This window comes from Trachurus trachurus (assembly GCF_905171665.1).
Source record: "Trachurus trachurus genome assembly, chromosome: 5".
Lineage (NCBI taxonomy): Eukaryota > Metazoa > Chordata > Actinopteri > Carangiformes > Carangidae > Trachurus > Trachurus trachurus.
This window is the reverse complement of record NC_139896.1, coordinates 30,038,081-30,052,126: the sequence shown is the minus strand read 5'-3', so window position 1 is coordinate 30,052,126 and position 14,046 is coordinate 30,038,081. Positions and strand designations below refer to the sequence as shown.

The following is a 14,046-nucleotide window of genomic DNA, read 5'->3' as shown; positions in this document are numbered from 1 at the left end:
TGTTTGCAGTTTCCCCGTTCTCATCTTTTTTCTACTTTAATTAAGGTTATCGAGGTTATGGATTTGAGCAGGAGGACGTGTCTGTAACACATTAGATACGCCGACAGAGGTGTTCGGAAGTCCCGCTCCCCTCGCCACTCCCCCCTGTTCCCGGCGCTAATGGAACATCCTGACTGAGAGCGGTCTGGCACTCGGAGCGAGCGAGTTGCGACTGACAACGTCGCAGGGGGTAAACTCTGGTTTCTTCACTTCATACTCACGAACGGAAGCTCGAGAGCTCCTCCTGAAAAACAATTCTCCTCCAAGCAACGCGAATTCCCTCCTAACAACTTTCCCCCGAAGTGAACCCCTCACTCCTAAACTTATGTTCACTTTTGAAACTTTCCTGTTTGTTTTGAGGCGGCAGAGAAACGCGGCTTGAAGCAGGAGTTGGGAATGCTTCTGTCTGCAACTAAAGGTAAGTTGGTCCAGCTGCGGGGAGAGGGTCGGTGTGGATCATCTTTGCTTTCACATGACGTTTTACTCTTTCTTTGCTAAAATAAAAAAACCGGTCTAAAGCTATAATTCAACTAAAGTGCGTTTATGTAACATAAAAATATCTGTTAAAGCCCATTGAAGAGCATTGGAGGCTACTTCCTATGGGAAGATGCGTTCAGTAGGCTAAATCAGGATGAAAACTTATCAGTAATAATCATCACTAATCACGTGTCATTCTGTCATTTGGAGCATTTGTTTTATAGATAGGAACAGCAATAGAAACTAAACCTAATTGTATTCTAATTCTGAAATCTGAAATAGATTATTCCTGAAAACCATTGGTGGAAAGTAACGAAGTGTAACTGGAGTACTATTTTAGACACTTGTATTTTATAGCTATTTGGTAATACAGTACGTTTTTTTTCTTCTATATGGAATGTATTTCTCCACTACATTTATTTTTCAACACTGATAACTAACGATACAGATAATAATACAAAATATAAACTGTTTGTAAATAGTCTGAATTATCGATGCATATTATATAGGCTAGATAATGGTACCCAGCAGGACATTATGTACTGCTTTTGCAGCTGCAATAGTAAACCAATGTACAATAAATGTAGGCTACCAATGATAATCTTCCTGTCATGATTCACATCTTTCTGAAAGTGGGTTATTCTGCATAGTGAATAGTTTTACCTTTCTCAGGTGTATGGGCATGCTAATACTTTTGTATTTAGGTTAGGTTTTGAATGTAGGGCTTTAACTGTTGATAACTGACTGAACTCTGTTCCACAACTCACTGAAATCTCCTCAGTGAGTTGTGGAACAGAGTGACAGCCCCTGTCACATGTGAAGATTTATCAGAAAGTTTGAGGTGAAAAAGTTAAGGATGTGTTATCATTATTTATCTGTGCATCCCCACAGGCTGTGAGAGCAGCTTTGTTTATCTCCAGTCAGAGCATAAAACTAAAACAACATTTTGCACTGAACACTCTGTCTCCTCTGTGACTTGTAGAGCCGAGAGTGACGGTCCCCTCTGTTGATCCACATCTGAAGACATGTTGCACTGGACTCTGTGTAACTGTAAAGTGCTGCTGCTGATTGTTCTACTATGGGACAGCATCTGTGTTTTGGGACTGAAACCCACAAGATGGCCGCTGTATTCCCAAAAGCCTTTGCTTCTTGCTTGGAATGCCCCGACTGAGGATTGTGCCCCGAGGCATGACATTCATTTTCAGCTGGACCAATTCCAAATTGTGGCCTCACCCAATGAGGGCTTTGTCAGGCAGAACCTCACCATCTTCTATAAGGACCGCCTGGGCTTGTACCCTTACTTTGAGCCAGATGGAACCTCGGTGAACGGGGGGCTCCCACAGGTGGGCAGCCTCACACAGCACTTGGAGAAGATGCCAGAGGGCGTGCAAAAGTACATACGTGAAGAAGGGGCCAAGGGTCTGGCGGTTATTGACTGGGAGGAGTGGCGCCCGCTCTGGATACGGAACTGGAAACCCAAAGATGTCTACCGCAACCATTCTCAAATGTTGGTGAGCCAGAAGAACCCCATGTGGCCTGAACATCAGGTGAAAAAAGTCGCCATGCAGGAGTTTGAGATGTCTGCTAGGAAGTTCATGCTGGAGACTCTCAAGCGAGCCAAGAGCCTGAGGCCCAATCAGCTGTGGGGGTTCTACCTGTTCCCCGACTGCTACAACCACGACTACAGAAACACCCTGGAGAGCTACACGGGGCGCTGTCCCGACGTGGAGGTGGCTCGCAACGAGCAGCTGAAATGGTTGTGGACGGAGAGCACGGCCCTCTTTCCCTCCATCTACATGGGCACTGTGCTGCGCTCCTCCGCCTCTGGCCGGCAGTTTGTCCGGAACCGAGTGAAGGAGGGGATGCGTTTAGCGTCGTCAGGCGATGGGTTGGCACGTCCTGTCTTTGTTTACACCCGGCCCACCTACCACAACTCCCTGGAACAGCTGACAGAGGTGACACTCCTACTTTAAAACTCTGCCTGCCCTGAATTTGTTTTTTAAGGTTACATATTATACTGTTTTTCAACCATTTCACATAGACATACAGCATTGTTCTTCATTTTAAAGGGATAGTTCAACATCTTGGCAAATTGGCCCATTGCCATAATCCCTATAGTTTTAGGAGTAGGTTCGTTACCTTTAATAGGCTTTATGCCCAGCTCAACTGCTTCTTGAACTTAATCCAGCTCCTTTTTTTCCCTGTCTACCATTACTGGACAAACTGATTAATCCAGGTGTGTCTGACCATTGTTGTGAGGTCAGACACACCTGGATTAATCAGTTTGTCCAATAATGTAAGACAGGAAATACAGGAGCTGGCTTAAGTTCAGGAAGTAGTGGAGCTGGTCGGTGCAAGATATTTTTAGAACGGCGGAGCAGAGCCGCAAGCTGCTCAGAGCTACGCTACAGAGGCTAATGGAATTTCTTGGTTTCCCTCATCAAACTCATCAAATATACAATCCAACAACTCCAAAAAACACTCTCGTGGACAAGTTGTTATGAGATAATAATGGAACATTACAAGACAGAGTTGTTTTCGAGGCAAATTCAGCCAAAAAAAAACCCACCATGCACATCAGCGGTTTTGCATGAATTTACCTCGAAAACAACTCCATCTCGTAACGTTCTGTCATTATCTCATAGTGTGGTGAATGTGCAGGTTACAACTTGTCCACGAGAGTGTTTTGGAGTTGTTGGATTGTGTATGTGATGAGTTTAATGAGGGAAACTAAGAATCCCATTAGCCTCCGTAGCGTAGCTCTGAGCAGCTCATGGCTCTGCTCCGCCGTTCTAAAAATAGCTTGCACTGACAATTAAAGGTAACGAAATTACTCCTAAAACTAGAGGGATTATGGCAATGGGCCAATTTACCAAAATGTTGAAAAATCCCTTTAAAGGTTCCATATTATACTGTTTTTCACATGGGCATATAGCATTCTTCTTCATTTTAAAATGACTAATGTCTTCATTGGTCATGATACAAAAGATATCTGGAGCAGAAAATGTGGACGACTTTGTTAACTTTCAGTCTCACTGCGACTTTAACACTCAGCACTACTGCTCGCTTCTCTCTTTCTCTCTCTGATCAGTGCACGCTGCATGGAGCTATAGCTCTCTGCTTTTCCTTATCGGCAGCCACAGTCCTTTCCTGTTCTGGTAGCAGACGGACACCCCAATACCTTTCATTTGTGCGGAGAAAGCAGGATGGGTGTTGGTCAAGTTGAAAATCTCGCTTACACCCTATAGTCTGTTTCCTTATGGGAGAATGAACAGATAAGAGCTGCTGATGTATGTGACATACAGTAGCATGTGACCCATTACCGTTTTAACCCTGGTAAAGTGATACATAACAGAGTGTTTTTCCACTTTGACCTGTATTTTTAGAAATGTAAAAGGTTAAATGCGATAGGGTTAAAACGCTGTATCATCTTTTACAGTATGACCTGGTCTCCACCATCGGGGAGAGCGTGGCTCTGGGAGCAGCTGGAATCATCCTGTGGGGAGAGGCAGTTTATGCAAGCAGCAAAGTAAGCATTGACACACTGATTATGAGACAAACTCATTAATCACCCAAGACACACCTCACAGCTCGGCCCACGAGCGTCATCATCTGGTCAGTTTTTGACCCTGCTGCTCTTGTCTGTCATGTGCACAGTCATTCGAGAACTAACAGTTATTCCTCAGGGTTTCCAGTTCAAAGATAGCGGCTTGAGTCACATGAGTGTCACATTCAGGCCGATAGGTGCTTAGATCTCATTTTCACTAAAACTTCCACATATCAGCCATGAACACTTATGTTGTTCCCAGTTGTGAAGAACCACATTTAACCAAATGGTGTTTTCCAGTCTATATTTTAGCATTTCAGTTAATCTGAAGAAAATTAGACAAAATAGTTGTGCCAGATTTGCTTTTGCTTTTAAACCTGCAGTGGACTAATCTCCACTGGAAAGCAGCTAAGCATGAGACGAACAGATCCTCATCAGAGCTACATCTCTTTATTCCACTCTGGTGAACAGTCTGGTTTGGAAGGAGATTGCTCAGTGTTTTTTCAAACAAAATAACAGGCTAATATGAATATGGAGATCTATCTGTGTTAGATTTGTGTTATGGTGTGGGTCGGGAGTAAAAGCACATTTTAGACACTTGATGACTGTGATACCTTTTCGACTTCTCTCTATGTTTGTCTTTATTTTGGATTAACCAGCGCGTTCTTCTGTGGTCACTGAACAGGTGGATCATAAAGAGTTATTTTAAGTCATGAATGTTAATCTCTGTAGACTTGAACACCACATCAAGACTTTAAGTTTTTTCAGTTTGTCCTGAATCAATAGATATGTCAGTAAGTCTCATTTAGGAATGTTAGATAGATAGATAGATAGATAGATAGATAGATAGATAGATAGATAGATAGATAGATAGATAGATAGACGCGCAGGTAAGACACTGAAAGCCCATTTCCAAATTTGTGATGTCATTTGAAAAGGCTTCTCTTATTACATGAAATTCACTGTTATACAAAATAAATTATGTATGTTGTATGTATTTGAGTAGCGATAGATAGATAGATAGATAGATAGATAGATAGATAGATAGATAGATAGATAGATAGATAGATAGATAGATAGATAGATAGATTATTACGTTTCTTTGGCTCTGACTGATAAAAAAGAAACAGTAATAAATTAAATAGAGGGTATATAGTAAAATATATAAATACAGTATACATAGATACATAAAATAAATACAGGAGAGTGTCAGGCATAGTAAGATAATGATAAGAATGTGTGGAAAACGTTTCATTTAATCAACAAGACCGTATCATAACCACCTTATAAGATAAGGGATTCCTATCAGACAGAAAGCTCTCGTTGAATCTCAGCCTATACTTGTATGAGTGAGTATCTTTTCTCCTGTCCTCTCCAGAACAGCTGTTCCAGCCTCGACACCTATCTACGGGGTCCGCTGAGTCAATACCTCTTCAACGTCTCCACAGCAGCCGAGCTATGCAGCCAGACCTTGTGTGCTTCTCACGGGCGCTGTTTGCGCAGAAATCCAGACAGCGATGTTTACTTGCATCTGAACCCCGTCACCCACACTATCGTCAGGGAGAAGGGCAAGCTGGCGGTCACCGGCGGCCTCAGCAAAGGGGCGGCGGACAGTTTTCAGACTGATTTTAAGTGCCAGTGCTACAGCGGCTTTCAGGGAGAGGGCTGCGATCAGACAGACCCTCTGTACCAGAGAGGGACGGCAGCTCAACCTGTGGCATCAGCGCTGCACTGTCTGATCTTACTGATTATCTCTCTGCTCATCTGCTAATGCAAAACGCAAAGGAGCAAACAGGATGACGGGTTGAGAGGTTTTCTGAGCGAGAGCTGTCGTTTTTTTGCTGTAGAGTTGCTGTAGAAAATGGATGGCATAAAGTGAAATTTTTATATAAGAAACACTGTGGAATTTGCAAAGTTATATTTGTTTATAACTTTTTTTTAAACAATGGAGGGCTCCCTGGAAATGACCATGTTTACATTTTGTTCTCAATTTCCTAAGGTGTCAAATTCCATGTTTCTCATAGATGACAAGGTTTTTTTGTTTTGTTTTTTTTGGGGGGGGGGGGGGCGTGGTGAATGAGTCGACACATGTTAGTCGCCTTGGTGAAAGTGGAATTGATGCACTTAAATCTGGTAATAGCACAATATATTTTAAGTGCCTGATCCGTCTTTCCCCCAACATGACCTCTCATTAATTTTGTTACAGAGGCAATTAAGTGTTACTATTTATTTGAATGTATTTTTAGGTGTTTTGTATGATATGTTAATTGTCCAGATCATGACTACTAGTTTTCGCTAAAAAGACACTTATATTTCTCTGTTTATGCCAAAAATAACAGTCTGCAGCTCTTTGACTTGAGAAGCACAAACACTATTCACATGATAGTGATAATTTTCTGACACTTTGTATGTTCCACAGTTTTTTACTGATATTATCGCCTCTGTCTTAATGCTGTTTTCTCAAATTTAAACTTTTTGTCAAATTAAATAAACTACTTTGTCCAACCACTTGTGCAATTTCTTTCCAATGAAGTTCAACAGAAAAATAACCTGGGAAATTTTTGAAGTTCTTGTTGTTTACAGTCACCAGAGATTAAACTTTAGGGAAAATACGTGTCACAATTGGTCATAGAAAGCCAAAGCTAGGCTCCTGGGAGGGACGCATTTTACAGGCTCTAGCCTCATACCCCCCCCTCCCCATGTAATTGTAGGCTAGTGTTAAGCCAAGAGTTATTTTTTACTTCTTTTAAGAGTTGAGCAGGCATACATTTAAATCTGGAGGTGGAAGAGTTCATTATGGCTTTTCTGACAGTCATCCAGAGTGGAGCCCTGTAGCCTCTCCACGTCTCCTCAGTGGCTGCTCATCTGTAATTATATCTACATGATTGATTGAAACAAAATGAGAACTCCTGTGTGAATGGGACGAGGTTTTTTAAAGTGCCTGTGACTTTAAATCTGTCTTGTCCCGTGAATGGATTTGCATGTCTCGTCTGATTGGTTGTTGGAAAACCCTGTGAGCAGTCCCAGTTTTGCGCCACCCCCCTTTTCCTGCATGTGTCATCCAGATCATGAGACTGCTGGTCGCACATCCAGACTCCAAAAACTAAATACAAAACCCCAAATCCTTGTCCAGAGTTTCATTTGGTAAGTTAGTGTTTGTAGTTTTGTCTATAATCCATTCATCTTTTATTGTAGCCTATTTCTTGACAGTTTAGTGCTTCATTCCAATGTAGCTGCCCTGTAACCTGTGGCATCATATGGGAAACCACACAGGATTAACAGACAAAGAGCAGAACATGTTTACTCAAGACTTGACTTCTCAGTGCTTTCTGACAGAGTCAATTAACTTTGAGTTTTGATCACTGAGACTCTAGTTGCTTCACAGCTTTAAAAACAGTTCACTGTGGTTGCAATATCCTCTTTATATTTCACAGTACAGCCCTGAGATGTTCACAGTGCTGTCTTTCTCTTCTTTGCAGGGATGGCTTCCTTTCACCCCGAGGTGCTGCTCCTCCTAAATCTGGTCAGCCTGGTTTCAGGGCAACATGTCGGAACATCATCCTTCGCCCAGGTGCCCTTCCTTACTGTGTGGAACGCTCCCACTGCCAGCTGCCTCTCTCAGTATGGCGTGGATCTCAACTTGGGCACCTTCAACATCGTCCAGAACCAGAACCAAAGTTTCATGGGGGAGAACATAACCATCTTCTACACCGAAAAGCTCGGTCTGTACCCCCGCTACTCCAACCAGGGAGTGGCTGTTAATGGCGGAGTCCCACAGAACGCCAGTCTTGGTGAGCACCTCAGAGCCGCCTCTGATGATATCCGCCACTATATCCCTGACAGGGAATTTCAGGGCCTCGCTGTGGTAGACTGGGAGAGCTGGAGACCCGTGTGGGAGAGAAACTGGGACAGTAAGGAGGTGTACTGGGAAGCATCAAGAGCACTGGTGAGGTCCAGGCATCCGGACTGGAGCCCTTCACAGATAAACGCAGAAGCCAGGGTGAGGTTTGAGGAAGCAGGGAGGAAGTTCATGGAGGAAACGCTGAAACTGGGCCAGATGGAAAGACCCAACGGGTTGTGGGGTTACTACGGTTTTCCCAGCTGCTACAACTATTACGACAAAAGCAAAAACTACACTGGGAGGTGTCCACCTGTGGAGATAAAGAGGAACGACGAGCTGTTCTGGATGTGGAACAGCTCCTCCGCCCTGTATCCTGACATCTACCTCAGCCTGGAGCAGAGAGGCCTCGGCAGAGAGGTGCTCCTCTACGCCCACCACCGCGTCCTGGAGGCCATGAGAGTGGGGGCTCAGGCGTCCCCGTCAGCTCCACCTGTCATCCCCTACGCTCGCATCGTCTACACCTACTCGTTAGATTTCCTCTCTCAGGCAAGTAGCAGTTGTGTGAACATGATGCTATTTTTTGGGGGGTTCCTGTTTTTGTCTGTGTCCTCTTACACCATCTCTTTTTTCCGTTCTTCCTGCAGCAGCACCTGGTCTACACTATCGGAGAAAGTGCTGCTTTAGGATCTGCAGGGGTCGTCCTCTGGGGTGACCTCTCCTTCGCCAAATCTGAGGTATCACATAACATAAACTGATTGGTTTACAGGTCAGAGGTCAGGTGTAGAGGCACCACAGGAATAGATAGATAGATAGATAGATAGATAGATAGATAGATAGATAGATAGATAGATAGATAGATAGATAGATAGATAGATAGATAGATAGATAGATAGATAGATAGATAGATAGATAGATAGATAGATAGATAGATAGATGGTTATTGCAAAGGGGATGAAGGATTTTTTATTATCATTAATGCAGAAATTAGGCTCAGATCGTGGCTGACGGCTGCACAGCCTCCTCATCATGTTAATGCACCAGATCTACACACAGAGGTCAGGCCAGGGTAACAGACAACTTCATTCATAAGATATAATAAGCATGATAAGGTTTTTGATTCTATACCATGACCAGAGTTTTCCCTCAGTGCCGGCAGCAGCCTAACAGCCGGTCATTAAAACATCTCCAGTGGCTCCTCTCTGTAGTTTTACCATTTCAATCAAGTTTTTGAGAGGAGATCTCTGGCCAGCAGTTTTTTATTTCCCCTAACTCTACATCCACTGTGTGTCCTACTCTGTGTCTGTGTGTGTTAGTACTGTGCGTACACACAGACAGTATTGGTTAACCACAGTTTGACACATTTTTTTTTTTAGATCAGTTTCAAACTGAGTTAGATGGTTAGAGGACATGCTGCGGACAGAGAAGATTAAAATACCTTGTTCTACATGGTTCTGCAGGTTGAACAGGCATGTTTTGGGCTCATTACTTGCTCTTTTTTTGCTCTTATTTACAATAACTAGTGTGTGTGTGTGTGTGTGTGTGTGTGTGTGTGTGTGTGTGTGTGTGTGTGTGTGTGTGTGTGTGTGTGTGTGTGTGTGTGTGTGTGTGTGTGTGTGTGTGTGTGTGTGTGTGTGTGTGTGTGTGTGTTGGTTCAGGAGCTCTGTTTAAATTCAACAGAAACAGGAAATCCTGGCTATACCTCACTTTAGTTCAAAAAGGGAACTGAGTGCTCATACAGACTGAGTTTGAAATCAATTAGTGTTAACTGTTATATTTAAATAAGAAATAAGTATGTTTTTGGAAAAGATTAAATAGTGAATATGATGTGTTGAACACAGTGTGCTGTTTCATAGTGGAAAAACTGGGATGTGAGCTTCGGTTTAATATGATATAGCCTACTGCTGTTAAATATTAAAAATAATTATGACTGTTTTGTGTTTAATGTTTCTCTTGTAACTGATTTTGTGAAAATTGTTCTAAGACATTTTTTAATGATATGATCAACAGTGATTTTATAAGTCACACCACTAAGAACAGATAATTAGTGTACAGTTTCATATTAGAGACTGTGTTGTATTATCACAGTGCATATTTGATCAGTCAAAACACAGATACTTGTTATTAGTATCAAGTGAATGTAAATTTGGGTCTTTTCACTGGTGATAATATAAAGTACCACTTGAATTATCCTCAACAGCACAACACCAGAGATATTTGCAGTATAATTTCATTAGGTGTTGATGACAGACGATGACAGACGAGTTTCTGAGAACTGGCTTCTCTGCAAATGGTCCATGAAGTCTTTTAGTTATTCTTAAGTATTTTAGTTACACTTTTAGTTATTGTGTAAGAGCTGTTGTTTGCAAGTTCCTTGAAGCGTCCTTTAATGTCCTTTCTGTCTTTTCTGGTCTCAGGCAACATGCAACGCTGTCAAATCCTACATCGACGACACCCTGGGCCCGTACTTGGTGAATGTAACATCAGCGGCCACTCTGTGCAGCCGGACTATGTGCTCCTCTCAGGGAAGATGCCAGAGGAGGAGTGTGAGGTCGGCTGCCTACCTCCACCTTGACCCCACTGTGTGGAAGGTGGTGACGGACAAGAGCCCAGAAGGGAGGACTAGCTACAGAGTTTTAGGACAGATGAGGCCACGCGAGGTAACATTCATGAAGTCTCAGTTTCAGTGCAAGTGTTACCCAGGGTGGGGCGGTGAGAACTGCTCCAGGCCGGGGTAATCGGTGACATTCAAGGTCTGATCGGGGGTTATGTCTGAAAAAAGCTGCTGAACGACAAATTGAGGAAGTTTAAGCATGAGTTCATGTGGTCTCCTGTGAATTTACACTTCTCATTCTTTGACTCATTTGTTTTATAAACTAATTTTGTAATTTCCTATATTTATATAGGAGATAATGTTCCAGGTTTTAAAGATAAATCCACAGTTTCCAATGTATATAGACAGATTTTTATGTATAAGTAATGATATAAGAATGTGTTGATCAAAAATCAGTGTCACATAAAACATGCTTTACTTCTTGTTACTTCACTGGGCATTTGAGCTTCTCCATGATGTGTATGAGTGTGTCTGTATATGTATAAGTTTCACACAATAAGACTGTTGGAAAGTTTATCTGATAACCAAAAATGTAATAGATATAATTACAAGATTGTCCTCGCTGAAACAACAACATAGTAGCTACACAAAGGTTATTCAGATCAATGGACTGATGAACTGCAACATTTCTTTAGCTGTCCATTGTTTTGTTTTGTTTAATGCTGGCAGGGTGAAAGAGAAACTTCAGGAGCAGTAATGTGCTGTAAGAATGACTTATGAGTGATATCCCAAGTGTATTATGAAACTACACAGTTGGTTTTGAGGTTGTGTGAGAGGAGATTGACTGTTGACAACAACATTCAGGTCTCAATGAGTATATTCATTTTACTACATGTCGACAGGTGTATGTTAGATTATTTTTTGTAATTTCTCAACAAATGTCTTTTATTTTCTTAATACATTTTATTTTGATTCTTATATTTTTTAGTGTGAAGACTGGTAATCTGAACATACTGGTGAAATAAATGCAAGACAAATAGAAGAATAATTTTGTGGTACTTGTATTACTTGCATTGAGTATGAACAATTTATCCCACTATGTAACTACATTACAGCATATTTTGTACTTTTTTACTACATTTAATTCACATCCATACTTTATCTTACAAGTTAGTATATTGTCATTCAGTAAAACATGATTTGTTGTCAGAGATTAAACCTTAGTGTTTAAAGACGTCAAATGTGTTTCCACATAGATTGAATATATTGCAAAGCTGCTTCTAATATCCCAGTGATATAATATTTTATTGGAAACACACTGTGAAGTGGCCACTATATGAATACGTCTTCTGATACTTAAATTACATTTAGCTGATGATTCTTTCCTTTGAATGGAAGAGTTTTCCTTTGTAAAGCTGCATATCTACAGTGCGTGCTGCTCCTTTGACCAAAGTAATGGATTTGAATACTTATTCCCCCACAGTGTGGAGGGAACAGAGGCCAGACTGAAGCTTGAATTTTTTATGGCTGGAATCACGGCCAGCAGGAGGTGTTGTGGGACAACTAACCAGAAGAAAGGCAACAGACATCAAGGTCAGAGCCCTGGGTGTTATCACAGACAGAGTCAAATAACTGTAGAGGAAAAGCCATATTTGACTCGGTATGTCAGACTGTGATAACTTTATAGTGATAACTCTGCAGTAGCTGAAGTTCCCACAATGAATTAAACCCACTGTGACACAGAAGCAAAGAGAGCATAGGGTGACATTTGATTGATTTATGAGTGGCGTGTACAATGTCGTCTTATCTGATAGCTACTGCTGCTTCAAACTGGTGTCGTTGATTGTAATTTCCCTCCTCTGTCCCCTGAGGCTCAGCGGGGCTGGAAGAAGAGAATCCCACAGGACCTCACCGTTTTCCTGCTTCCAGCTTTATCACTGGCTGGTTTGTGAGGAAATGATGAGGAGGAGCCTTTTTTTTTTTAAGCTGGGGAGAAATATTTGCAGTATGTGTTAGGGGTGGAAGAAAAGTCTTTGGAGTTGATTGTGCAGTGTTTTCTGAACAAGACAGCTAAATTGTTTTTCAAAGACCAAGGACAAAAAATGTAATCCTTAAACACTGTATTTACCTGTAGTTACTTGATAATGGAGGAAAACACGACAGTGCTCTTAGGATGATTGACATTTAATGCTGCTCCTCTGTTCATTGTTCTCCAGCCTGGCAACCTAAAGTCCACCCTGTTTGTCCCAAAAGACAGGAGAAATTATGTTCATTCCGTGCTACTTCTAATATAGGCTGTGGACACTCATGTATATGAAGGCACACACGCACACATATACTGTATGTATATAGGCTATATATACTATATGATTCTGAAGTCAATCTATCTATCTATCTATCTATCTATCTATCTATCTATCTATCTATCTATCTATCTATCTATCTATCTATCTATCTATCTATCTATCTATCTATCTATCTATCTATCTAATCTACTCAAATACATATAACAAATATAACATACATATTATTTAACAGTGAATTTCATGTAATAAGATAAGCCTTTTCAAATGACATCGCAAATTTGGAAATGGCCTTTCAGTGTCTTACCTGCGCGTACATGCACACAAGCCATTTTGATCTATTTATCACATTTTGAGTGGTCCCCTCTTTTTCCTCCAACCCTGTCAGGTATAGCAGGCCCTCTATTTTTCTATTCCTTCATCTCTGCATTTGTTCATTTCAGTGTCTCGCTCTGTCACCCCTGCATGGTCACGTCTCCTCTCTCCCTGCTGCTCTGTCTCGAGATCGTCTCGCTCGCTCTCGGTTTAATAACTGTTTTGTCACGCTCTGCGTCTGTGTCCTTCAGAGGAGTTGACTCTCAGATCAGGTTTTCCTAAAGATCAGATGCACACTTGTTTACATGATTTATGTGCGTATTTGGCACCAAAGCCACTGCGGTATGCATTAATTGGGCTATTAAATGCAGTTCCTGTAAATATGTAACAAACAGAAAAAAGTTCTGCATCTTGGGAAATAAGAATCCACTTATTTTCTTGTGTTCTTGCCCGAAGCTACAGCCATGAGGCAGCTAGCCAACATAGCTCCAACACTGGCTCTGTCCAAATGTAACAACTGCCTATCAGCACCTTTAAGCTCAGTAATTAACAAAAGCCCTCTGAAGTAAACATCAAAATAAGCTGTTTGTTCCTTACCTTCAAGGACAGCACTCAGATCTAACGCCACGATTGGCAGGAGGACATTGTTCAACTTTACTCTCCAGAGCTGTTACAAAATCATGCAGAAATTTGAATCAGTTCCATTGTGATGTGACAATGCTGCAGTTTAGGTTTGGTTAGAGTTATGCACAAAAAACAACTTGAGTTTAGAGAAAGGTCACGGTTTGGGTCAAAATGAGTCAGAGTTGGCCCCAGAGCTGATGTGATTGGGATAATGGCAGCTGCAGGGGGCCACAGATCTCAATCTATGATGTAAATGCTTGACAGTCTAAGTTTGTCATCAACAACCAACCAGTTCTACTTCAAAACATGCTGCAAAGTCTCTCTCTGACACACACACACGCACACGCCA

At 41.7% G+C, this 14,046-nt stretch overlaps 1 protein-coding gene across 1 annotated transcript; it reads left to right on the top strand.

Moving 5' to 3' along the window:
* The first annotated feature begins 204 nt into the window (after positions 1-204).
* Positions 205-11,497, top strand: LOC310986335 (uncharacterized protein). Its single transcript, XM_083972182.1, has 7 exons — positions 205-457; positions 1,499-2,471; positions 3,956-4,045; positions 5,442-5,829; positions 7,543-8,450; positions 8,549-8,638; positions 10,319-11,497. The coding sequence occupies exons 2-7, from the start codon at positions 1,542-1,544 to the stop codon at positions 10,637-10,639; spliced, it is 2,727 nt and encodes a 908-aa protein (XP_083828308.1). The 5' UTR covers positions 205-457; positions 1,499-1,541; the 3' UTR covers positions 10,640-11,497.
* Positions 11,498-14,046: the final 2,549 nt, after the last annotated feature.